General features: G+C 44.3%; 1 protein-coding gene across 2 annotated transcripts; it reads right to left on the bottom strand.

Moving 5' to 3' along the window:
* Positions 1–335: 335 nt before the first annotated feature.
* Positions 336–26,760, bottom strand: LOC147890929 (uncharacterized). Of its 2 annotated transcripts, none has more exons than XM_087389875.1 (4): positions 26,507–26,760; positions 1,000–1,072; positions 764–856; positions 336–605 (listed from the first exon to the last, which is right to left on the bottom strand). In XM_087389875.1, the coding sequence occupies exons 1-4, from the start codon at positions 26,675–26,677 to the stop codon at positions 556–558; spliced, it is 387 nt and encodes a 128-aa protein (XP_087246001.1). In that variant the 5' UTR covers positions 26,678–26,760; the 3' UTR covers positions 336–555. The 2 variants fall into 2 exon arrangements, with proteins under 2 accessions (XP_087246001.1, XP_087246000.1); XM_087389874.1 differs by having other exon boundaries at positions 336–614; positions 26,507–26,758.
* Positions 26,761–27,241: the final 481 nt, after the last annotated feature.

The raw sequence follows: 27,241 nt of genomic DNA, 5'->3' as shown, positions 1-27,241 counted from the left end.
CATTTTCAAAGAGTGAGTGAGAGTGAGAGTGAGTGAGAATCAGTAAGTGAGAGAGTGAGTGAGAGCGTGTGAGAGGGAGAGCGCGTGCCTGCGTGCGCATGTGTGTGTAGAGAGAGCTGGGTCACTGGATGTCACTAAGGCAATCCTTCTTTGATTTCTTGTGTGCTCAGATAGATTATCATGTATATCTGTCCTACCGTGAGATTTCTGACTTTAATTGCATGTTCCCTCGCTGGGAACTGCTTATTGTAATAAGGCTATATGGATGTATATATGCAAAGAAAAATGTGTGTGTGTGTGTGTGTGTGTGTGTGTGTGCGAGAGAGAGAGAGAGAGAGAGAGAGAGATGTTATCCACTTATGCATAAAGATCTTTATACAGTCGTATATTGACATAGACTGCTGGAAAACTTCAGTTGATTCTCAGTCCAGGCTTATCAACATCTCTATGGCATGCTCCAGTTTCAAACAAAAGGTCAAGTAAAACCTACGATCCCTGTACTGATATCGAAATCTCTGGTGACTTTCCCAAGGAAATCTGTACCCCACCTTTGATTCATTGCATCATCACATCTTCATCTAAAGCTTGTGTAGTGTCTACTACAACTTGCTTGCCTGTATACAACATCTCATTCAGTTCCTATTTCAGACTCTCACAACACATGGACAATCCATGAGATAACAATCTGACATGATTGTGTTAAGATGAAATGAACATTTCACAAACTCATGTTCCTCGTGAAAGCAAATACATACATACATACCTTTTTTGGACTTCTTGAGCCTCAACTTTGCCTGTTTTTTGACATTAAACCCTACTTTCTCCTTGTGAACGGTCTGAACTGCTTGTTCACTGCCTGATCCACATAAAAGCATTTTTTATGTGGAATTGAGTGCTTCACCAAAAACCCAATAACATATACCTTTGTAAGACTAGAATAAGTCCAATCATACAAATAACCCAATAACGTAATCAAATTTGGTAACTTAGTCACGATACCAGAGTTATCAGCTGCTATCATTTCAATATCCTGCATGCTCACCAATCCACTTTCCAAAGCATCCTTTTGTGCCTGTTTTTCCAGAGTCTCAAATATTAATATAGGCACATTTCAAATCTTCTAGCTTAATTCCAACATGAGTCACTACAAAGTAATCCCTTCTTTTGACAAGATTGTTGTTTATAATTTTTACGTTGCCTATACAAATTCATACTGGCATGAGAAGCTATAACATACAACAAAAATGCAAGAGAAACCTCGTGAGTATTACAGACCTGTCCTTCTGGATTCAGACATTCCCAGACAGGATGTGAAGATAAAACTTCTGTAACTAAGCTAGCCTACAGCCTAGATAAATCTGCCCCTAATACTAGGTATAGCTGGCAGAAATGATAGTAGCAAGGAGTAGAATGACAGGACAGCAAGTAATGATGTACATATCACCAAAAGGACCTGGAATCCACCTTGACTTGTGAGGGGCTGCACAAACAACAGGGTAGCGTGATGACTCCTAGTCTAGGAGTTGATATCCGCGTTCAGCTTGGAGCAAACAAGGCTCAGCTGTCAATGAGACTTTATTATCTTGCATTCAAGAATGAAATGTGTGATAGATGAGTAGAAAGAGGTAACGTAAAGTACTATTTATTTAGAAGCCATTTAAAGGCTGCCTATGCTAGAAACTACTACAATAATTTCACCTTTGTGACAACTTCTTTAGTTAAAAACAAGAAATGCTAACCATCAAATAAACACAAGCAAGACTAGGCAACAATATTGAGCATAATTTGTACCTTTAGATATGCAATGCAGCTGGAAAAAGTCCCCACGTGACCATGAAGAGCTAAAACTTTTTTTGAAGGACCCAATCCACCTTGTAAAACAAAACCAAAAAATTTCACCCCATGCTGTTGCACCCTCATCCTGCATGTGCAGCCTTCTTGCCCTAGCCCCTCAAGCAGATCCAATTGGTAGCCCCCTAGCCACCCCTGCAGGCCATATCAAACCCAGGGTATCTCTTGCCTTGTGCAGCTCATGTTGCAAGGTTCCTTTCTTGCCGGTGTACGGAGGCCACACATGCAAGGAGAACACGCTCTACACTGCTAAACCTTCTTTGCTCACTCCTGTTCCGCTCCCACTCCAGCTGATGTCTACTTTGGCAGCCTGCCTCCTTTCAACCTCTTTTTCTTTCCCTTTTTGACTTATCTCCTATTTAACCTTGTAAGTTTCTATCTCTTTCCTTTCCTTTCATTGTTGGGCAGCACTTGTCACAACATGTGCTCAATGCACATATACAACTGATCTGCCTTTGGATGAGTGATGACCTTTAGATGAGTGAGAGATCTGTACATTGCTGGATGTACATTCTACATCAAGAGTCGTCGTATTTTCATACATTGCCACCAGATTAAACAGATGGAGCATGTGGGGACTAGCTGTGCGGAGAATAGATAAACATAAAGGGAAGAACTCAAGCATGAAAGACATCAGAGATCTACCTGACTATGGTACATTGCTTTATCTATACTGAAGGCATGAATGCCTTGACTACTGTACATGATTGCCAAATCGGCATACAAAACAGCGGATGGAAATACACTGCTGAAACAGGACACCCAACCTCGCTCATATGCTGGCTGAAAGACGCTGCTGAATATACTGAAGGCATGAATGCCTTGACTACTGTTGTACATGATTGCCAAATCGGCATACAAAACAGCAGATGGAGTTACACTCGTGAAACAGGACACCCAACCTTGCCCATATGCTGGCTGAAAGACAGTGCTGGAGGCTGGGACCTGAGTGCTGGAATGAGGAGCAAGGAGGTAACATCCCCACAAAAAGGGCTCATCAAAGATTCTTCCACCCAGCCACGATTCCAGAGTGCTCCCTACTTTCTACGTACCTCTACTCTCTCTGAGTTGCTTCTCTTTTCTTCTCTGAGTTCCTTCTCTGAAAGACAGTGCTGGAGGCTGGGACCTGAGTGCTGGAATGAGGAGCAAGGATGTAACATCCCCACAAAAAGGGCTCATCAAAGATTCTTCCACCCAACCACGATTCCAGAGTGCTCCCTACTTTCTACGTACCTCTACTCTCTCTGAGTTCCTTCTCTTTTTTTCCTTTTGAGGAGCCTCTCTCTAGAATCTCCCCTAAACCGAGTGCTTGCCACTTGGACCCCAATCGAGTGCCACATGTCCATAAAGGACCTTGAAACCTTATGTTGGAGATAAGTGCACACTAAGTGTACTATTTCCCTAGTCTACATTTGTCTAAGTCTAATCTTTGTGTCTTGAGTGTGTGCCATGTGGCACCTCTACAATTATCCCATAAGCACTCTTGCTTTATGTCTTGTACTTTGGCCCATATATTCATGGGTCACATCATTGCAATCTATCTATCTAGCTTGTGTCTTGTCTACACTCTTCTCAAGGTACTTCTTGTCTTTCAATCTTATTATTATTTCACTTCTAGTTTTCTAGTTTCTAGTTCTTGCTTCCATATTCCAACATGGTATCAAAGCAAGGTTGATCCCTCTTCTCTTCCCTCAGTCTGCTGTAGCCATAGCTGCCTCTTCTCAGATTTCTCCCCCGCTCAGCTGGTCGCCATCTTCATCTTTTGCCCGTCTTCTCCACGCTGCTGCCGTTCCTGCTGCCGCTGCAGATCTGCCCGCCATCTCTCTGCCAGATCTGCGCACTAGATATGCATGCCATTGCGCTGCCAGATCTGCTGCGCAGTTCCGCTCTCTGCCAGATCTGCGCGTCAGATCTGCGCAGATCTGGCGCTGCTGTAGCTCCTGCTCCTGCTGGCGCTGCTGTAGCTCCCGCTCCTGCTGTCGCTCCTGCACCTGCATCAACGAACGAACTTTCAAAGTACAGTCAAGACTGTCCGTACAGTCCGTACGACTGTACGGAATCCGTACCTGCACAGGCCGCACCTCCGCAACTGCTGTTCGCGATCTGCGCCATCTTCACAGAGATCTGCGCCATCTGTTCGTGACTGCACGAGAGCTGCCCACGTCTTTCCTACGGCATTGCCTTGGAGCTCGCGCTCCTTTTTCCGTCTCTGCCTCTGCCTGGGATTAAGGTACTGTGCATTGCCTCTTTCAGTTTGCTGAGCAGTTCCTTTTTTGCTGGTTCCTCCTGCTTCGATGGGCTGTCACATGCTATGGCCTTGACAAAGTGGTGAGAGAACCGGCTTCTTGGATCTCTCCTTTCATTTATTTTTGCAATAATTGTAAGGGAATAGACACTGCCCTTGCATCTTAGCAAGAGGTAAGACCTTCCCACATGGCATCTTCCTCTCATTCTCTCATGTCTATCGACAAATTCAATGGGTCCAACTTTCATACTTGGCAAATCAAAATTAAGTGCCATCTTATGCAAGAAGGTCTTTGGGACATTGTTCACCGTGCTGCTCCCGAAGATCCCGACATTGAGCAAGCTGTCACTGCCAAGAACGACAAAGCCTATGCTATCATCTTGCTCGGTCTTGGAGATGATTACATTCATCACATCTCTGACATACAGTCTGCTCCTCAAGCATGGATCACTTTGGATACCCTTTTTGGACCCCGATCTAAAAACTCTAAGATTGCACTTATGATCTCATTCTTTGATCTACATATGCAGGAAGAGGCTACTATAGCCTCTCATGTCAATTATCTTCGCAGTCTTATGGTTCAGCTTGCATCAGTAAAGTCTTCCATCTCCGAAGATATTGCTATTGCTGTGCTTCTCAAAAGCTTACCTCTCAAAAGCTTACCTGACACCTATGCTACTCTTGTCACTACCTTCAAGTATCACAATAATCCTTCTCTTGAAGGTATCATCAATGCTCTCCAAGACGAAGAAAGAACTCAACAACGAAAGGTAACTGACACTGCATTTTTAGCAAAGAAAGGAAGTTCTAAGGTAAGAAAGCCTTGCACCCATTGTGGCAAAACTAATCATATGGAGAAGGACTGTTTCAAGGCTCATCCATGCACCATTTGTGGCTGTGATAATCACCGGGAGAGGGACTGCTACTCCAAACCCTCTACATCAGCCCCTGCATCTACCTCAGCCCATGTTGCTGCAACATCTCCATCAGCTGATCCTACTGTTCCTTCCTCACATGATGAGAAGTGGGCTTTCTGATTACTTCTATTTCTTGTCTACCACTTTGACCACCGATGATGTAGGTCAAGGGGTTCTAGTGTCTTGGTCTTTCTGTTTGTCTACAGTCATTCTTCTGTCTATCTAGTCTTGTCTGTCTGTCTATTTGTCATCAATCTGACTGTGTTTTGTTTTAGATCCATCTTGTCCCTACCCTTGTGGACCCATATGAGGATATCACTTGAGGAGAGGTGTCTCAGGATCTTTTGTCTGTCATGTCTTCTATCTTGTCTCTCAGTCTATCAGTCTTTATGTCTGTCTTCTGGTCTTGTTTTTCTGTCTTACTCCTAGTGTCCACTTAAGGAGGGTGTTGGAGATAAGTGCACACTAAGTGTACTATTTCCCTAGTCTACATTTGTCTAAGTCTAGTCTTTGTGTCTTGAGTGTGTGCCATGTGGCACCTCTGCAATTATCCCATAAGCACTCTTGCTTTATGTCTTGTACTTTGGCCCATATATTCATGGGTCACATCATTGCAATCTATCTATCTAGCTTGTGTCTTGTCTACACTCTTCTCAAGGTACTTCTTGTCTTTCAATCTTATTATTATTTCACTTCTAGTTTTCTAGTTTCTAGTTCTTGCTTCCATATTCCAACACCTTAGTGCCCTTTAGGCCTTAATATTGCACTCCATATTGATGCAAGCACTGTCAATCCCCCTGGTTTCCCGCTTCACCGTAACCACACCAAACAATACCGGGATTATGGCTGACGTAACACTCCCTTCCCCTTAAGAATGGTTTACGTCCTCGAAAACAAAATTGGGAAACCTCCTCTGAATATTACTTACCCTTTCCCGTGTTGAACTCTCTTCAAGTCTATCTTTCCACTTAACCAGACATTCTTGCCATATTGTGTGTCGTGTTCTTTTTTCTTGTCTATCTAAAATTCTTTCTGGTTCATGTGGTAAAGATGCGGATTCAATGAGTTCAACTAGGACTTCATTTCCAATGAGATTATCATCATCTCGAAATCTTCTTTTTAGCCTACTAACATGAAAAACTAGATGTACTCTACATCCCTCAGGTAAGGCTAATTATATTAGAATTTGCATATAATAGTGTCAAACATTCAGCTACAGGTTTTAGCCCATGATGATGTATGGATTTCAACCAAGAGCCCCAATGATAGTGAGACTCGAAAAAGAGAAGGTTCAAGCGGCCAAAGACTTTCTTAAGGATATGAATCAAATGCTTAAGTTAGCTAAAGATAGCATAAGAAGAGCTCAAGATAGAGCACAAAGTTATGCAAACTCCCACCGTAGAAAGTTGGAGTTTGAAGTAAATGAGAAAGTCTACCTTAAGGTATCTGAATCTTCAGAATCTTTAAAGACAAGCAAATGTCTGAAGTTGTCTCCTATTTTAGTTTGACCATCACTCTGTGGATGATCCGCGGTACTCATATTCAATGAAGTTTCTAACCTCTTGAACACAGCCCTCCAAAAACGGCTGTTAAATTTGCTATCCCAGTCACTAACAATACCGACTGGTAGCCCATACAGCCTATAGATATGCTCTACAAATAGCCTAGCTAATTCTGGAGTTTTAACATCTTCCCTGATAGGAATAAAATGAGCCAACTTGGTCAACCGATCCACAATTACCCACACATAAGAGTGCTCTCAACGGAAGCAAGAACGAAAGAAGGAGAGAGAGAGACAGAGAGCCACCCACAAGTTTTGGTGGGTGCAGAACCACCCTAATCTTCTTTTTCATTCATTTATATATGTGTTTGAGTATTGTACATAACCGGGGTAAAGGCACAGTGACCTTTAACCCCCACAACCTCCCACTTAAAGGACAATGTGCCTTTAAGGGAGAACAACCAGTGAGCATACTATCCAATGCCCATCAATACACGACAATACTCAAACCGCTGACTAGGTAGACTCTTCGTCAGCATATCTGCAGGGTTATCATCTGTATGAACCTTGACAAGCTCTATGCGCTTGTCCTCAAGTACCTCCCTGATGAAATGGTACTTGACCTCAATGTGTTTGGTCTTTGCATGAAAGACCGGATTCCGTGCTAGCTGAATAGCACTCATGGAATCACTATGCAATGTCGGTACACCTGTATGAATCCCCAAATCTCCCACTAGCCGATCAAGCCATATAGCCTCCTTGCAACCCTTTATGGCTGCAACATAATGAGCCTCTGTGGTAGACAAAGCAACGCACTTCTGTGCACGAGACATCCACGACACTGCACCACCTGCAAAGGTGAACACATAACCAGAAGTGGATCTCCTACTATCCACATGCCCTGCATAGTCTGAATCTGTGTACCCAAGTACACGCATGTCTCATTTACCAAAGCAGATGCACATCTCCTTGGTATCCTTCATGTACCTCATGATGCACTTAACTGCCTCCCAATGCCTCTTTCCTGGATTAGCCATATACCGGCTAACAACTCCCACTGCAAATGCAATGTCTGGTCTAGTAGCTATCATAGCATACATAAGACTCCCAACTGCTGATGCATAAGGAACCTTGGCCATCATAGCCCTTTCCTTATCTGATTTGGGACTATCTATATGACTCAGTTTCACATATGGAGGCAATGGAGTACTCACTGCCTTCCCCCCCTCCATAATGAAACGCTGCAATACTTTTGTAACATACTCTTTTTGTGAAAGCCAAAGGAGTTTCCTACTCCGATCACGCGTGATGCGCATACCAAGAATATGACCTGCAAATCCCAAATCCTTCATATCAAAGGCCTCATGCAACTTGGCCTTTAATGCATCTAGCTCATAAGTATTCTTGCTAGCCAATAGCATATCATCCATAGTGCCAGGATTATCAGGCTACTATCCTTAGTCCTTTTAGTGTAGAGGCAATGATCAATTTCACTCCTTCTAAAACCCTGGGACCGAATGAAAGCATCAAACTTCTGATACCATTCTCTAGGCGCTTGCTTAAGACCATAGAGACTCTTCTTCAGCTTGCAAACTAAATGCTCTTTGCCCTTTTCTTCAAAGCCTTCCGGCTGCACCATGTAAATTTCCTCATGCAAATCCCCATGCAAGAAAGCTGTCTTGACATCCATCTGCATAAGCTCCATATCCTCTGATGCCACTAGTCCAAGCATGCATCTAAGTGTGGTCATCTTCACAACCGGAGAGAATATCTCATCAAAAATCACACCTTTCTCTTGCTTGAACCCTTTAGCAAACAAACGGGCCTTGTACCTACGCACATCATCACCTGTGACCTTCATTTTGTAGACCCATTTACATGGCAATGCTTTCTTTCCATGTGGCAAAGAAACCAAGTCCCAAGTCTTATTCTTCATAAGTGAACTCATCTCTGATTCCATAGCATACTCCCACTTGCGTTGATCCTCACGCATCATAGCCTCTCTGTAGGAAGAGAGCTCCCCGCAATCAGTAAGCATCACATAGTCTACCCCTGGAACAAACCTATCAGGCGGTCTAGACACTCTAGATGATCTTCTCAAGGGCATTTCAGCTTGCTGTCCCACTTGCATATCAGCCACATTTGGCTCATCATTTCCACCAATAGATGATTCATCATCTACCCTTGATTGTATACCTGTGGGAGTACTTGGTGGTACCATTTCTTACACATTTGGTGCATGGACAGCTTGCTGTCTATGAACATATGCAGGTGGATTCACATCCTGGAAAGTGATTCTCCTCATTTCCACATCCCTCATGGGTGCCTTATGCATCTTCTTCTCATTGAAGACCACATCATGGCTGCGTATGATCTTCTTTGCTTCTGGATCCCAGAGACGATAGCCCATCTCTCCACTTTCACCATAACCCAGAAAGATGCATTTCCTAGACTTAGGATCTAGCTTCTTTCGAAGCTCTTTTGGCACATGTGCATATGCCTCACACCCAAATATATGCAAATGAGAGTAAGAGGGCTTCTTGCCACTCCATGCCTCTTCAGGAATACCACCATCCAAACTCTTACTAGGTGATCTATTGATCACATGCACTGCAGTCTTCATTGCCTCAGCCCAAAAACCACGAGAAAGACTTGCATTGGAAAGCATGTATTGCAACCTTTCTTGAATGGTACGGTTCATCTTTTCTGCAGCTGGATTTTGCTCTGGAGTACGAGGGGATGTGAGCTCCCTCTTAATCCCACGTGTATCACAGAAATGCTGAAAGTCATGAGAGAGATACTCTCCACCATTGTCAGTCTATAGGCATTTAAGCGTTCTACCTGACTGATTCTCAACCAAGGCCAGCCATTTCTGAAATACGTGGAACACATCACTCTTCCGAGCTATAGCATAAGCCCACACTTTCCTAGTTGCATCATCAATGAATGTCACATAGTATTCAGCCCCGCCTAATGATCGTGTAGGCATGGGACCCCATACGTCTGAATGCACCAAATCAAGCTTTTCAAACTCTTTCTTTCCCCTTCTTTTATGGGCTGATTTAGTCTGCTTCCCATAGAGACAGTGCTCACAAAATTCAAAATCAGAGAAACTCAAATGCGGTACATAACCCAAACGGCATAAGAGTTTCATTCCATTCTGGCTCATGTGCCCCAACCTGCAATGCCACAAAGAAGTGCTTGGCTGCTCGGTTATTGCAACAACATGATCAAATACCCCTGATACATGTAAGGGATACAAAGTCCCACACTTGGCACCCCTGGCCAAAAGCATAGAGCCCTTCTGAATTTCCCAACTCTGAAAACCAAAAGTGGTATGAAAACCAGCATCATCTAGTTGACCCACTGAAATAAGACTCTTGGTCAACTTAAGCACATGTCTCACATGTTTCAAAATAAATGCAGACCCATTTGCAAAAGAAAACTTTATGTCACCTGCTCCCACTTGCTCCCACTATGTCACATGCATAGTCATTTCCAAGATGCACACAACCTGTCTTTCCACTGTCATAAGTGGAGAACCATTCCCTATGGGGAGTAACATGGAATAAAGCATCAGAATCCAAAATCCAATCCTGCGAATATGCATCATCTGAAGTGGTAAGCAACTCTGCAGATAAACTAGACATGAACAGAACATCATTGTCACTATCATGTGTGACTACATTGATCTCCTCGATCTTCACTTTTCCTTTGTCCTCCCTTGGACTCTCTCTTTCTTTTGATTTGCACCCCGATTTGCATTCTTTTTCTTATCCTTTTGCTCTCTTTTCAGCTTATAGCAATCCTTTTTCATATGGCTCTTCTTGCCACAATGATAACACTCAATGTTCCGTGCCCTGGATTTGCTACATGACTTCTCTCTTTCTTGGGACTTCCCCCTGAACTGTGATCTGCCCCTTTGCACATTTAAGGCTGCATCCTGCTTGTTGCCGTCCATAGACTTCCGTCTAATCTCCTCGGCCAACAAGCTACCCACAACATCATCAAATTTCAAAACTCCACCAGGTGCAGAGTTACTGACAACTGTACGGAAGGTATCCCATGAGGATGGCAATGAACATAAGAGAAATATTGCCTTAGTCTCCGCATCAAAATTCATTTTCTGAGCCTGAAGCTGGCTGAAAATAATATTGAATTCATTCAAGTGAGAAGCAATGGAGACCCCTTCCTTCATCTGCAGCGCAAACAACCTCTTCATGAGGTAAACTTTATTAGAGGCAGTTTCCTTCTCATAAGTGGCACACAGTTTCTTCCACAAATCTTCCGTAGTCTGCTCATTTACTACTGTGAAATAAACTGACTCTGCCACTTATGAGTTGTATCCCCTCTGTGTCCTAGGTAACCCCACAATGAAATCCATGGAGATGCTTTTCCATTTGGCAGATGGAATCTCCAATGGGTGTAGGAGACCTCCTACCTTAAGGCGTTCAGCCTTATTGACCTGGCATTTTTGGCACTTCAATACATAATCTTGGACGTCCTTACCTATTCCATGCCAAAAGAATTGCCTTTTCAGAAGCACATATGTCTTCTGAATTCCTGGATGTCCAGCACTCGGACTATCATGACATTCAAAAAAGATTTGACGCCTAATGTCATTATCATCCGGGACACATACTCTATCCTTGTAGAGCAGGTAGCCATCTTCAATAGTATATTTTTTCCACTTGAGTCCTTTATCACCAACATGTGGTGTATCGCCATTTCCATGCGACTCCTCAGTGAAAGCCTCTCGATTAGTTGGATCCCTATTTTTAATTGCTTTCCATATTTCAGAGAAGTGAGAATCAAACTTACATTTTTCCTTTAAAGACTCGGGAAATCATTATGAAATTGAGTAAAACTCAATTCATTAACAATTGGCATTTAGCTAAAAGAGTCTGCTACCACATTGAACTTTCATTTCCTATATGTTAATTATATATCAAACTCTTGCATTAACTCAACCCATCTAGCTTTTCTACCTTTAAGCTCTGGCTGATTACAAATTCACTTAATGCTCTCCTGATCAAAGATTATCTCAAATTTTGCACCATATAAATAGTGCCTCCACTTTTTTAAAGCATAGACTATAGCATATAGTTCCTTCTCATATGTCTAGTAATTATGTTGGACACAACCTAACTTTTTGCTTTTAAAAGCCACTGGTCGACCTTTTTGTATAAGTACCGCCCCAACAGCAAAATCATTGGCATCTATCTCAACCACAAATGGTTCATTGGGATCCACTACTTTTAAGACAAGAGCTGCCGCTATAGCTACCTTTAATTTTTCAATACTTCTCTTTTGAGGTTCATCCCATATGAAGGTGCTTCCCTTCCCCTTAAGCTGGTCCGTCATCGGAACAACAATTCTAGCATAATCCTGGATGAATCTCCTATAGAATCCTGACAAACCTAAGAATATCTGTAATTCTTCTAGATTTGTAGAATATGGCCATTCCAATATGACCCTTACTTTGTCAAGGTCCATACGAACCCCTTCTTGGGATATTATATGTCCCAAGTATTTCACTTCTTTTGCAAAGAATTCACATTTAAATTCTTTAGCAAAGAGTGAATTATCTCTAAGCAGTTGAAACACGTTTTGCAAATGTTCCAAATGCTTTTTTTTGTTTTACTATAAATAAGGATATCGTCTAGAAATACTACAACAAATTTCCCTACATATGGCTGTTAGAAATGACCCAACAGAGGGTACGCACAGCGGAAGACTGATATTAATGTCCAAGAGCTCACACAATGTGCGTGTGGGATGTGGAATCACAAACTTCTTAACTTATGTGCATAAAATAGATGTGCAGACTCATCAATAGACAATGAACCAGCCAGATAGAGAAACCACCAAAATAATATATTTCCGTATGGACACAATACAAAAGAGATAGATCCAGAGTCCCACCAATGGTGTGGTCCTCTGATCTAACTACAAGGTCTTCCTCCTATCTGCTAGCTATCTCTAGACTCGAGCCCGTGTGCTCCACCTTGAGCTTCTGTAGACTTTTTGTCCAGTGTGTTCTTCTCCACCTTACTGCCTGTGAATCAGCCTAGGTGGGCAGCCCCTGCCAAGCTTTGTCTGCAGCACACAGGTCCCTGTTCCACTGCTCCAACCTGCTTGTGAGTGGCTGCTCCAGAAGGTATGATGATCTCAGCACCTTGCTGCCCTAGAAGACAGCCAAGGTCCAGCCTCTCCCTAGAGCTAAGTCTGCAGCACCTGTTGCACTCTCTCACCTCCTGTAGATAGGCCCAGAGAGTAGCCAAGCAGCATGGTCTTTACCCAAACATTTGAAGCAAAGATTTTCTTGCCTAGCCCTTTCATAATCCTCTTTCTTCAAGAGAGGATAATTTTGTGTTTGAGCTTTCTTAGGTGGAGCCTCAGGAACCTCCTTCGTAAAGTGCCCCTTCCTTTTCAAATTGGGAAATTTATTGAACTTTGGAATAAAACCTGTTTGCTCTGAAGTTCCAACTTTGAATTTTCCCATCATATCGTCGTATATTTGGGCATACTTAATGACTTCCTCAAAGGTTTTAGGAGAATTTCTTTTCACCTCAACCTTATAAGTGTCTTTGAGACCTCTCACGAAACCCCTTACCTTTTGGAATTCATCAATTCCCTTCAACTAAAGGACTGCCTCCCTATAGTTCGCTATACTGAACTAGAGTGTTTTTACCCATAGTGCAATTGTCCCAAGCCTCCCACGCTCTTTCTAATTCATTTTCCGGTAAAAACTCTTTGAGGAAGGCTTGTTCAAACTCAATCCAATACCTTGGAATTCTATCACTCTCCCTGAGGCTCATCCACCATTTATAGGCTTTATTTCCAAGGCAAAGACTTGCTTCCATGACTTGATTTTCAGAAGGTGTATTCTTGAGTCGGTGGAAGTCTTGCCATTTTTGCAAGAACGTATTAATCGCATCTTTATTACGCTCCTTTTCTTCCCCATTGAAGATTTACGGTTTTAAGTCCTTAAGGATGTTCGAGGTTTCTCCAAGTCAAGAGATAGACCTCTCAACTTGATTAGGAGGAATCGGTGATTTTTCAGTAATAGATACCGATTGAGAATCGGCTATCTTAGTTATAGCTTAATAGCTCAGGAATACCTGGAAACTACATCATGGTTGCACATATTCGTCCCTGAGGGATATAGCAACCTATGATTTTAGTGTTTCACTGATAACCCCTAACTGTGTTTCTATATTTTGCGTTCGAGTTTCAAGTTTAGTGAATTCCGTATATGGAATTCCATAATCATCGTAGTCTATATCCTCCATTTCGACGTTATCCTCTTGATTTTCAATTTGTACTTCCTCATGTGTTTCCTCTCCAAGTATTGCTTTTCCCTTCCTAGTACCATCCCTTTCTGGAGTTGTCATTTTAAAGAGGTATTTTTTCCAAAAATTATAAAGCAAAGCTATCATCCTGCTTCAACAATATTTTTTGTTTTTCAATAGTATGCTTATTAAGAAATGAAATGTTTTCCTACTGTTCAGTTACGGTCAATGGGAACTAGGTCTAGCATTTGAGGGTGGACCCCTTGCTTGGAGTTATGGGCATTAGTGACCCACAAGAGTGATGGCCTCTCTTTGAGAGGGACATCTGGAAACCACACCCCACCTGAGTACTCAAACATGGGACCAATCAAATGCACAAATTGCATACTGACCTAGGACCAATCAAGAGAATGTTCCCTAAGCTTTGGGTGTGGGCCTGGCAGCATGCCAAGAGTAATGGAGATACAAGATAAGATGACAAGCAAATGAGCTCAATATGGCTCAATTATGACCTTAGAGTACGTCAGTAGATAGTCCAAGCTGTTAGGAACCCGTGGGTGCAATTAGAATTGAATTCTGACAACTTTAAAATTTTAGAGTTTTTGGAAGTGACACATGGCAGCGTCAACGTGGCAGACTACCACGTGGAATCTGAGCTGGCAGGTCAGTCCACCTGTCCCACACATGTGGCAGCATGCATGGCAGGTGGCAGGGCATGCACGCCAAGTATCTAGCCCCAAATCTGGTAGATTTGGGACAGGTTGTGGGCTGTCCTTTTTGGAACTGCAGCCCACCAAAAATCTGGGGCAAGTGTGCACCTTCCACTCTGGTCCTGGGGGGGGCTGAGCCTATAAAAGAAGGCCTCTCCCCTTCATTCCCTACATTAAAAAATTCGTCACTTTTCTTCTCCCTCCTTTTGGTTGATGCAAGAGAACCTCTCCAGCTCCTTGGGTGCAGCCAGCTTCTCCCCAGGCCATTCTCTCACCTCAGCAGCACTTTCTCTCTCTACAGTTCCAGCCCCTCCTCTCCTAAAATCTGTCCCCTCTCAGCTCTTCTGGAACAGCAGCAGCATCCTCTCTCCTTCTCCTAGCCTGGAGCAGCCACGGTCTCTCTCTACTGTAAAATTTCTCTCTCTATTGTTCCAGCCCCTTCCCTTTGCAGAAATTTGCCTTTCTCTGCACCTCTAGAACAGTAGCAGCTCCTCTCTTACATCCCCTCCCTTGGGGTCAACATTGGCACTCTCTCTCTACAACTATCACTCCATAAAGACTTTCTCTCTCTAGCCTACAAGCTGTTTTTCTGAGTTGTTCTCATTCCAGCCCCATTTCCACACTCTCCTCACCCAAGGGAGCTTCAGAGGCATCAAGGCCTTCATCTACAAAAGGATCAAGTCACGAAGGGAGTCTATATTGTCAAGTTTATCTCATTTACAGCACTATTTCATGTTGTTTCTACTATCTTTCTAGAAACTAGTGCTTGCCTCTAATGTTGGATGTAAGTGGTGATTGTTGCAGGCTTCTTCCTTGTGAATTGGGCAAGCCAAGAGTTGAAACCTAAGCTTGGAGTCCTCCTTTCTGTTGTCTACCTTGTACATATGCTCTTGAGTCTTGTATCTAGGTCCTAGGCTTTCATTGAGTTCATCAATTTGGAAGGTGCATTGCACCTTGGTCTTGTATCTCCATTTTCAAAAATAAAGTGAGCTTGGATTAGGAGGGGGGGCGCGTCTTGGTCCCTCAATCATATTGCAATTTCCAATGATGTCACTTTGTGTTTAAGCTGTATAAGTCTTAATTCCAGCTTAATTGCAATCTCTTAAGTTTAAGTATATGTGTTTGGTAACTCGCAATCATTTTATTTCCAACGCCTTTGCAAAATCCGTTGTCTAAATTGATAGAAAGCACCGAGTAGTTTACAAAAGTGCTTTATGTCAGAGAGAAAAATGTGATGCCCACTTCCCTGGTATTTGTTTGAGGTGTTGGATTCGTCTTGAAAGTCGTCTCGCTTTCTTTGATTCACGGACTTGCCTTCGCTTTCCTCGAACTCGATCCCCAAAATCTTCTTTTAACTCCAGCCTCTTCCGCTTTCTTCGATCTCAAAGTCCGTACTTCGATCTTCTTCTTTGAGTTTGGCAAGGCTAAGGAGATTGGGGGAGTAGGGGGCCTTTAGGAAAGGTAAAATGGCTCTTTAGTCCTTGGTGGTGAAAAAGATAATCTTAGAGATGAGAGGGGTAAAAAGAAGAAAAGTGAGGTGGCTTTTTTTTCAAAGGTTGTTGAACCTTTGAATGACGTGGCTTTTTTTTTCAAAACTTACGCAATACGAAACGAGAATCGGGGAAGCTTTCCCTTCATGACTTGCGGAAATATCACGCGTAGCTTTCTTCTTGTTTTGTTATTCATCTGTTTGTCTCTTGTCCAGTTCTGCTCTTCATTCCTAATCTGTGTGTGATCTCTGATCAAGGCGTCGCTTGCTGCGCCAGAGCCTTAATGCGAAACAAATTCTACAATTTGTATTCGAAGTCGCGTCATAGCGTCGCCAACTGGGAGGGCAGCAAATCTATTACAATGGAGTGGACACCCGGGTCCCGGGCGACGATTAAGAGCTTAGAACTGTAAATTGCTTCACCCCATTCTGAACTCAAAATTTCTTAAGCCCCTAGCTGCGCTTTTAAGTCCTATGGGCTCAGGCTCGTCGCTGCGCCATCGCTCAGAATTGTATTGCCAAAGGTCGTCTCACTTGCGGACCCTTCAACTTGCAACGCCTTTTGAATTACAACAGATTAACTATGTAGAGCTTAGCCGCTCCCATTGCAACGGTAGTCTACTAGTACTAGGTAGGAGCGCGCACGGTTCTCCAAGCTCCTTGTTAAATTACACGGCGCAACGGAACAAAAACTGAACAAAGAATAGAGAGCACACAACAAACTGGATATGAACAAAATTTTCCTTCAATAGTGATGCAGTAGAGATGATGGCTCCGTCCACCCGTGCGCTCCCACAGTGGAGCTTAGATGGCGATCTAGACGGATACTAGGTGAAGAGCTACTAGCTAGAAGATCTCTGCTGGAAGATCTGATCTGGTACAATGGACTGGGGAGGTCGCCTCTTTATAGCTATGAGGATGGTAGTCGAATCAACGTAGTCGGTGGAACCGACCAATCAACTTAGTCGGTGAAGCCGACCAGTCAACCTAGTCGGTGGAACCGACTAGTCGTCCATGGAATATTCAAGGAATATTTCCTATACCATCACCTCGGGGACTCTCACACAATCACCTTTCTACCATCAATGGTCTCATTGATAGACCTCATCTGACATGCAAGTCAGGATCCATCCAGTGTCCCGGACTCACACATGGCTTCTCCTTATATGGGGACCTTACAACTTGAGCACCTTGGACCACTAGTGGTTACCAAGAGGGTAGGGCATTGAGCATATCTAACACTCCCCTCAATGTCCACCCGTAGGTGAACTACCTTCTCGGCCCAATGCCGAATCTCTGAAGATGACCCTTAAGCTGATTCTTCCCGAGTGCCTTGGTGAAGATATCTGCTCCATTTTGCTCTGTTGGACAATAGACCAACTATCCCGTCCTCGATCAAATCACGCACATAGTGATACTGAATCTGTATATGTTTTGTACGCGCATGAAATACTGGTTTTTTAACAATGGCCATACAACTTTGATTGTCGCACCTCAGCACAGTTGCCTCATCCTCTTGCACTCCCATGTGCCATAAGATCCTCCTCAGCCACACTGCTTCACATGCAGCAAAACATGCTGCCTTGTACTCAGCCTTGGTAGAAGACAATGCCACTGTTGGTTGTTTCTTACTAATCCAAGAGAAAATACATGAACCTAAAGAGAAACAATATCCAGAAATTGATTTCCTGAAATCAACATCTCCAACCCAGTCTGAGTCACAATAACCAACCAAGGAAGTGCCCGTACCATAGGTGATGCCATAATCAAGAGTGCCCTTCACATACCTGAGCACCCCCATCTCTGCATTCCAATGATTCTCCCGAGGCTTATTGGAGAACCTGCTCAAAACGCCAACAGCAAAACTAATGTCCGATCTGGTATTACACAGATAGATGAGACTGCCGACCAACTTCCTGTACCTCCCGATGTCTGCTCGTGGTGAGGCATCCTCCATAGATAGCCTCGCATTCACCTCCATAGGTGTAGCTATCTCCTTGCACTCGGACATACCAAATGCCTTTAAGATCTCCCTTGCATATTTCTGCTGAGAGATAAAAATCTTGTAAAACAGTAGTGCATCAAGTCTAAGTCTGTCATCTCAAACTCTGTGCTCTACTGGATCATGTCTTCATAGTCACCTATAATAAGGAGATCATTCACATATAGAACAATAATAGCAAATTTTCCACCTTTCATGTACATATACAAGTTAGCATCTAAGGCACATCTTTTGATGTTTAATTTATGAAAGAATTTGTCTAGTACCATGCTCTTGGGACCTATTTTGTCTAGTACCATGCTCTTGGGACCTGTTTCAACCCGTACAGAGCCTTCTTCAGCTTACATACCTTGTTCTCAAAATGGAGAGCCTCAAACCCAAGTGGCTGAGCCACGTACACCTCCTCCTTGAGGTCACCATTCAAGAATACTAATTTAACATCCATTTGATAAACTGGCCACTTTTTATGAGCAACCACCAATAGTACTGTGCAAATAGTGATCATTCTGACAATCGGAGCGAAAGATTCTTGAAAATCAAACCCTTCAACCTGCAAAAATCCTTGTGCAATCAATCTGGCTTTGTACTTTTTCAAAGTCCCATCAGCCTTGTACTTTACCTTCCAAACCCACTTGGTGCCAAAAATCTTTCTATTAGGTGATCGATCTACCAGCTCCCAAGTTTCATTCTTCATGATGCTGTCATATTCTACTTGCATAGTGTTTTTCCAATCTCGGTCTACAAGTGCTTCCTCCAAACTCGCAGGCTCCTTTACTTCTGCAATAATCTTAACCATCAAGGCCATATTGACTATGTGAGCAGAAGCTCTCCTTTGCTCCTCGATTCTCTGAGACCGCCTTGGTCCATCTGCATGCTACTCAACAGACATATGCATCTCGTTATCATGGTCGTAGAGCTGCCTTACCCATCACGACAATGGCTTTTCCGGTGGTGTAACAGATTGGTGACTTATACCTTCATCATCTGATATTTCCTCCTCCTTTATAGCTCCTGGGACAGGTCCATAGTGAATTAACTCTTCGCTTGATGATAAAGTGGAAGAGCTCCTCTGCCTCCACTGCATGTGACTGCTCCCTGAACACCACATCGTGGCTCGCTATGATCTTCTTTGCCTCTCGATCATACAACTTATAGGCTTTCTTCTCATCACAATAGCCTAAGAAGATACATTTGGTGCTTTTTGGTTGTAGCTTGTTTCTCTCTTTGTCTGGTACATGCGCATAGCATTCACAGCTAAACGTTCTGAAGTAGGAGACATATGGCTTCTTACCGTTGTAAGCCTCATGTGGTGTTTTACCTTTGAGTGCCTTAGTATATCTGCGATTAAGGATGTAAACCGCAATCTTGACAGCCTCAGCCCAAAAGTGATTTGGCAATCCAGCACCTTTCAACATACACCTCCCCATCTCCACGGTGGTCCGCATTCGACGTTCAACAACCGAATTTTGTTGAGGCGTATGTGGTGTCGTCGTTTGTCGCTTAATCCCTTTGCTCTTGCAAAAATCTCCAAACTCTATAGAAACAAACTCACTACCACCATCCGATCTGATTTTCTTCACTTTTCTCCCTGTTTCATTTTCAACAAGCTGTAGCCATTCTTTCAATTTACCAAAAGCTTGAGCCTTTTCGCAAAGAAAGTACACCCACATCTTCTTACTATAGTCGTCAACAATCAATAAAAAATAGGAAGATCCCCCAAGGCCTGTGTAGGCATCTTACCGCACAAGTCAACATGCACCAACTCTAGAGGAGCGTTTATTCTATTCTTGCTTTCTTGTGGGAATACATTTCTCTGTTGCTTGCCCATCATGTAAGCTTCACACGGTTCTTTAATTTCTGCTACTGCAGGTAAGTGAGCAACCATACCTTGCTTCTGCATCTCCTCAGCACTGCAAATCCAATGTGGCCGAATCTTTCGTGCCAAAGTCTGCTTGTGCCCACTCCAGCGGTAGCTGTAAGAGCACTTAGCTCATATAGGTTGTTCCTCCTTACTCCTGTGCCAACAAGATTGCCACCACTATCCAAAATTTATACTCCTGTCTTGTTAAACCTCACCTCATGGTCAAGGTCAATTATGAAAGCAATTGATAGCAAATTTCTCTTCATTTGTGGAACATACAACACATTAGATAGTTTCTTAACATCTCCATTTACAAAAACAAATGAAACCGTGCATGTACCCTCAACAGGGCATTTTGTGTTATTTCCAACCGTCACGGTGATGGGTTCCTGTAGAGGCTGCATGGATCAATATAGACCCTTCCTGCAAGTCATGTGACGGGAGGCACCACTATCCAACACCCATGAATCGGTGATTGACGCTTCTTGAACTAAGAAACACTCTTCCTCAATGGCCAAAAATAGATCCAACTCTGCTTCCGCTGTAGTGGCTGCCTTTCCCCTTATCTTGTCTTCTTTAGGGTACCATTCTTTTCATCTGCTTTCTTAACCCGACAATCTGCAATCACATGGCCCTTCTTCTTCTTCTTACAGTAGAAGCATTCTCCCTGAGACTTCTTCTTGCCGCCCTTCTTCTTTGTCACCACTAGTAGAGGACTCACCTTTGGTGGAGGAACCACCTTTGCCTTTCGCAGTAGCAGAGAACGCAGCATCCCCATTGCTGCCTCCATCTCGAGCTTTAAGCCTCAATTCCTCCTCCATAAGTAAAGCACAGAACTCCTCAAATGACAATGGTTGGAGTCTCACCTGAGTATTAAGCGCTGTTACCGGTCCATCAAACCTTGGTGGACATATCCAAAGACACGGCCGAGCTAGCTCTTCGCTAGTATTTTGTATCCCAACACCAACCATCTGATCACGCAGATTTTTGATTCGGGTTATGAACGCCTCCACTGTCTCTCCTTCATTAAACTTCTCAGCTGCGAGCTGATTCTCCAGGTTCTGGATCCTTGTTTGATTCCGCATCTCATACTGACTCTTCAATATATTCCAATCCACAGTTGCCTTAGATGTATGCTGAATCAAGGTCAAAACACTATCAGTAGTACTTATAACCAGGGCACACAGAGCATTTGCGTTCCTGCGTTTCCAAGCTCGTAGAAGGTCGGCATTAGGAGGTATCGTACTCCCCGGATTTGCTGGATCGGGTGTTCCTTGTGGTTTTGGATCAATCCCTAATACTATCTCCAGAAGCTCATATGAATCCAGAATAGCTGTAATTTTAAACTTCCACAGAGTGTAGTTCGTACCATCTAGCTTGCCTTCAGTGAAGGCTGGTAGGCGAATCCTCAACGCCTAGATTGTTGGTGCAACAGCAGCTGCTGAACTCGAGCCGCTTCTTGTTAAGCCGCTTCCTATTGCCATCACTCCGTATGCTGTTGAAGCCCTCGCCTCTCTTCTATTCTTCGATCCTTAGAGCCGCCTGGGCTCTGATACCATGTTAAATTACACGGCACAACGGAACAGAAACTGAACAAAGAATAGAGAGTACACAGCAAACTGGAGATGAACAAAATTTTCCTTCAATAGTGATGTAGCACAAATGATGTCTCCGTCCACCCGTGCGCTCCCACATTGGAGCTTAGATGGCGATCTAGACAGATACTAGGTAAAGAGCTACTAGCTAGAAGATCTCTGCTAAAAATATGATCTGGTACAATGAACTAGGGAGGTCGCCTCTTTATAGCTATGAGGACGGTAGTCGGATCAACGTAGTCGGTGGAACCAACCAATCAACTTAGTTGATGAAGCCGACCAATCAACCTAGTCCGTGGAACCGACTAGTCGTCCATGGAATATTCAGGGAGTATTTCCTATACCGTCGCCTCGGGGACTCTCACCCCCAAACCCCCACCAGGGGGGTCGCTGGCCCCCCTGGACCCCCCAAGCTGGGGGCCAACTAGCCCCCAGACCCCAACAAGAGTAAGGGGCTCCCACACAATCACCTTTCTACCATCAACGGTCTCATTGATAGACCTCATCTGACATGCAAGTCAGGATCCATCCAGTGTCTCGGGCTCACACATGGCTTCTCCTCATATGGGGGCCTTACAACTTGAGCACTTTGAACAACTGGTGGTTTACCAGGAGGGTGGGGCATTGAGCATATCTAACACTGCTACTGCGCCATTGCAATTCATCTGAAACTCACTTGCACGACTCTACAATTCTGAAATCATTTTCCTCCTCCTATCACTGTGCACGAAAATCCCTTGAAAGAACTCCTCAACCGATTACGAATCCTCTAAACTTGGCTCTGATACCAATGTAAACATCCCCACAAAAAGGGCTCATCAAAGATTCTTCCACCCAACCACAATTCTAGAGTGCTCCCTACTTTCTACGTACCTCTACTCTCTCTGAGTTCCTTCTCTTTTTTTCCGTTTGTGGAGCCTCTCTCTAGAATCTCCCCTGAACCCAGTGCTTGCCACTTGGACCCCAATTGAGTGCCACATGTCCATAAAGGACCTTAGAACCTTAGTGCCCTTTAGACCTTAATATTGCACTCCATATTGATGCAAGCACTGTCGAGCCCCCTAGTTTCCCGCTTCACCGTAACCACACTAGACAATACCGGGATTACGGCTGACGTAACAAAGGACCCCTTTATATAGGGGCTCGAAGGGCTTGTTTTGGCTGACCCAACCAACCCTAACTGGCTGACCAGGACTGGCTGGTTGGCTGCGCTGGTCGGCCTGTTTACTAAGCCCTAGGGCCGACCTAGAGGGGGTTGAGGCTGCCTATAAAAGGCGCCTCCCCCAGCTTCTTAGACTGCCTGTTGCTGCCCTTTGGAGGCCCCAAAACCTGACATATATGCTGCATGTGGAACTGGATCCGCTGATAAGGCCACCATTTGTCACTGTAACCTTAAGGTGGATACCTTGCAACGCTTTTCCCTGGCAACACGAACTGCTCCACCATGGCTTGTGACTTTGTGAACTGGGAATGGACCCTGTAGCTCGTGACTGACTTGTCCTTGGACTAGGGCTCACAACGGAGTCACGGCATACGACAAATGGGGTGTCACAATGCTCCCTAGTGCAGGGGTGCATGTGACATTCCCTCCTGCTTAACTTTTGGATGATGGTAACTGCTGAGGAACTAAGTGAATCTGCCTAACGAATGTGATCATGATGGCCACCAACTCCAAGCGGCTGAGGAGCGAATGCTCTGCTATAATCACACAGTGGCTCAATAAAAACTCCTGAGAACCAATACTGCCGTGAAGACTAGAAGCCGAATTGTTGAGGCCAGTCATCCCACCACGCTACTACTAAGAAATCCTGATCCTCGGGTGGTATGGGACTCTGATAGGCTCCTGGAAATATGAACAGCATGCTGTCCTCGTGACCTGCTGAAGGCTGACTGGGTTGCTTATGCAGAGGCTCTGCACTCTAGAAGGCTAATGGCATGAAATTGGCTAGCAACTGCTGGCATGCACCCTCCCCACTGCAGAAGATCTACCCACATACAAATGTTGGTGCTACTCCATGAACTGCTGGGGTGATGATAAAGCCACTAAGGCTAGGCAACCAAAATTGAAAGGCTGAAAACTCTACAATACTCACATGCTCTCCTGGAATTGGGGTACGGATGCCTGCATGGAATAGACCTGCTTCCTCTGTTGGCATGATAACTATTGAGGGTACAAACCTCCTAGAATCTCGAACTGTGGATGTAAATGTCTCCCGAAGAGGACAGAAACTATAGCTGTCTTTCAAAGATACTCTGAGAGAGGTGGAACTCTGTATGTCTCCCCAAGGAGCTGAGAGGCGACTGACACTGCATAGCACCCCTAGACTATACTAGATGCTCTCCGAAGGAACAAAGGAGCTGCTGGTGGGGACCCGTCTAATAAATCTATTGAATGGGATGGTGCCTGAAAGGGCTGTGAGATGTCTAAAACTGTAGACAACACCTCGACTACAATGAGTGACTGGTATGCTGGGACTGATACAGGTATTGAGGAAGTACTAAGACTGAAGAGCACACCTCTGATGAATCAACCGAACTGATGTCATCACCAAAGGGAATTGCCATGTAGACAATGGTCACTGCTACTGGTGGTGGCTCGAGATCTTATGAAGAGGAAACCGCATGACTAACCTCCCGGAGTGAAGGCGTCAGCCTCTCTGCTGACTGGTATTGCAACTGGTGCCTCCCTAAAGAACTGAGGGAGGGGAACTATCCTCACAGGGTACCGAGGAATCCTCAACCTCCATACTGCTGATAGCTACACCTGATATTCCAGCTATGAGGGTACTCCCTCTTGCTAGGCCTGAGACTGGTCTGGCAGACTCCTGAGATGTCCCTCCTACTGAGCCTCAAGGCCAGTGGGACTAGAAACTCAGCTCACTAGTCCTCAACACTCTTGAAGAGAAGGTGAAATGTGAGTCCGCCCAACTAAAGCTGATGTAGCCAATGGAGATCCAAGGGTGGAAGCCCCAACTGACCGTAGCTGATGAAGAGGCCTAATGGATGAGAGACCCATTACACCTATCTGCTGCATCTGGGGTGTCCTCTAGGTGGAAGCTAATTGTGAAAGCTAGATAACCCCCTCGGATGGTGGATCCAAGTGGCTCATCTACTCTAACTACTGATGGGCCTGAGATGTCTCCAAGGATGCAAGACCCACCATTGATAAATATGAAAATTTTATGCTCCCCTGATAAAGCTGATCCAGCGGGCTGAGCTCCCTGGGTGGAAGACCCTGGAACTACCTGGATATGATCAAGCTGCTAGACGAGCAAAAGACCCATCCCACATAATTGTACTGACTGAATGATCCCCTTGGGTGGGAACCCCAAGAGAATAAGCTGATGTAACTGGATGATCCCCAAGGGTGGTAGACCCAAGAGGCTCATGATCTGGGCGTGCTCACTGCACTGAGTTGGCCCCAAGGATGGAAGATGTGAAAATGGCTACAATAACCCCATGGGGGGAAGACCCTAAGGAGCTGCATGTAGGTACCGTGGAAACCAAATGGTCTGGTCCACTGGGCCGGTAGATCCAAGGGAAGCCACTATCTGAGCTGCTATAGAATAGTCCACTGTACTGTGCTCAGAGATGGAAAACTCCTAAGCAAATACAGGACCGCCTGCTGATGAAGAACTAGTTGTATGTGGGTATTGCAGAAGAATAGTCCACTATACTATGCTCTAGGGTGGAAAAGCCCTGAGCGGATGATGGACTCTCACTAGTAGCTGCTGATGAGGAGAGGAACCGTGAGCAGGCCATGAGAAACTGCTGATGCTATAAAAGCATCTCCAAGTCGATACAATGTTTGGATCGTTCCAACAGAAGCCGAAAACAGTCCAATGTTGTTGCATCCTCCTTTGTCTTCTTTTCCTGCACAGGCTGCTTAGAAAAGACTCAACCCTCAAGCCTCACCAGCAGCCCTCTTACATCCCTAGTAGGGATAACCAAGGGCCTAACCACAGATCAACCAACCTAAGATCTAGATTGGATCTAGGGTTAATGGCAGTCCAACCAGAGTTGGCCGAAGCTAGGCTTACGACTAGACTAATCCAATATCGATGTTCAAGCACAATCAAACGAGGGTTTGGAATAACTTAAGGTTGAGACTAAAGGCTAGCATGGATGAGGTGAATAGAGCTAATCCAAGAAAGGCAAAGAAAAGCAAGCTATTCTGGGAAAAGCTTGGCTAGGCATATATAAAAGTTGGGGCTCCAGCCTAAAGATAGCTCAAGACATGGACCCGTTGGCCTGGGAGTTGTAGCCTAGGGGAAGGGGTAGGCCTAACCTTCAAGCAGAGTAGCTTCCACAGTAATCTAGACCTCAAGCTCGGCAATGTGAACCTGTGGCTGCTCGTCAACTCAACCCTTACGGAGTTGGTTGCTTTGGGTCGCTTGCTCTTAAGAACCTATAGTTTGATTCGTCAAAGGATTCTAACTCCAAATGTCATAACCCACCGTTTTTGTCAGTCTCATCAAGTAGAAATTTCTAACGCTAAAAAAAAGTGCCTCTTTAAGAACTTAACAGGTCTCAAGCTTGAAATTTCAAATTCAGACCTTTCCGTGGAGATTCCTTCACAAACGGCTTTGAATGTTAGAGAACACAATTGGCGGAACATCGTTATTGTTCCTATTGTTCATCGCATAATCCTACATTGAAACAACGCCTAGGTCATACGAAGCTAGACGCATCCACGCTGCCGGCTATTATAACCATAAACCTGAATTTGTGAATTGATCCGTTAGGATGAAATTGGTGAACTGCTCAGTCACTCGTTTGGTGCCGCTCCTTTCAGATTAAAATTTCAATTTTCAGGTCACAAACTCGGGACGGGAACTGAAATTGGACTCCTTGCAAAAATGTGTCTAAAGAACTAGGTTAGATTTGCAAAAGCAAGGTGCAACTGCGGTTGCACAGCCTCCACAGTCATCCGGAAACTTTAGAGTTTTCCGAAGTGATACATCTCAAGGAAGAGACAATGCAATAAATCTAAAATAAGTCGAGTAAAGGCTCTGGGCTAAGAGAAACGTTCAAAAGTACCCGGCGCCATTTTTTGAGCAACTTGCGGTTCCTCTTGCCGGAAACGGGCTGAAGGGGAAGGGAGGAGGGGACTTTGAGGGAAGGGTTGCCGGATCGCAGACGACGTAGGTGAGCCCGCTTGGTACGACGATCCTTGAGCAGGTTGCGCTGAGGAAGATTGAACTTATTCATGATGCTGCTCTTGCAAAAAAAGACCGACCTTCAAATCCAAGGAAAAAGTTTAAACCTAACCCATACCATAGCTGCTGCTTTTTTTCCCCCCAAACAAAGATTACTTCATTAAGTATGAATGAAAGCCGCATGAGCAAGCTCAAAATGCGGAAGTACATCATGACATGCATGAAAGAAATAAACAGCTTAACAAAAATCCAAGGTGAAGGCTGAAAATGCCACCTCAACCTTGAAGAAGACTCAGAGAAGAACGGAGATCCTCTTCAAACTATGAAAAAATCTCTCTCTTGGTTGTAGCTGCTCTGGAGGATCACTGCATGCTCGCCCAGATGGCCTTCAGCGTGTGTATAGTATCCATCCATATATTGACCATAGACAAGGAAGGGTGAACCTGTGAACTCTCCATCGCCTCCGTAGATTTGGCCCTCCAAATATACCAAGTTGCAATGCTAGTCAAAATCTCCCAAGCTGTGTCTATTGATGCATGAACAGCTCTGAAAGGAGTGAAAGGAAAATCCTGGAGAGAACATGATTCCACAGAGTGTCGTCGTATAATGAAAGATG

Source organism: Dipteris shenzhenensis, chromosome 18 (assembly GCF_047967505.1).
Source record: "Dipteris shenzhenensis isolate YYH24624 ecotype China chromosome 18, Dip_SZ_1.0, whole genome shotgun sequence".
Taxonomy (NCBI): Eukaryota; Viridiplantae; Streptophyta; class Polypodiopsida; order Gleicheniales; family Dipteridaceae; genus Dipteris; species Dipteris shenzhenensis.
Note: the sequence above shows the minus strand (reverse complement) of the source record. Positions and strands in the feature narration are given on the sequence as shown.

Bases quoted from the DNA above. Each gene is read 5' to 3' on its own strand.
- LOC147890929 (XM_087389874.1), bottom strand. From the start codon at position 26,677: ATGAATAAGTTCAATCTTCCTCAGCGCAACCTGCTCAAGGATCGTCGT. The intron at 857-999 runs GTATCGTGACTA...TATGTGGATCAG, and splicing joins GATAGCAGCTGATAACTCTG to GCAGTGAACAAGCAGTTCAG. The intron at 615-763 runs GTATGTATGTAT...TGTTGTATACAG, and splicing joins GCTCAAGAAGTCCAAAAAAG to GCAAGCAAGTTGTAGTAGAC.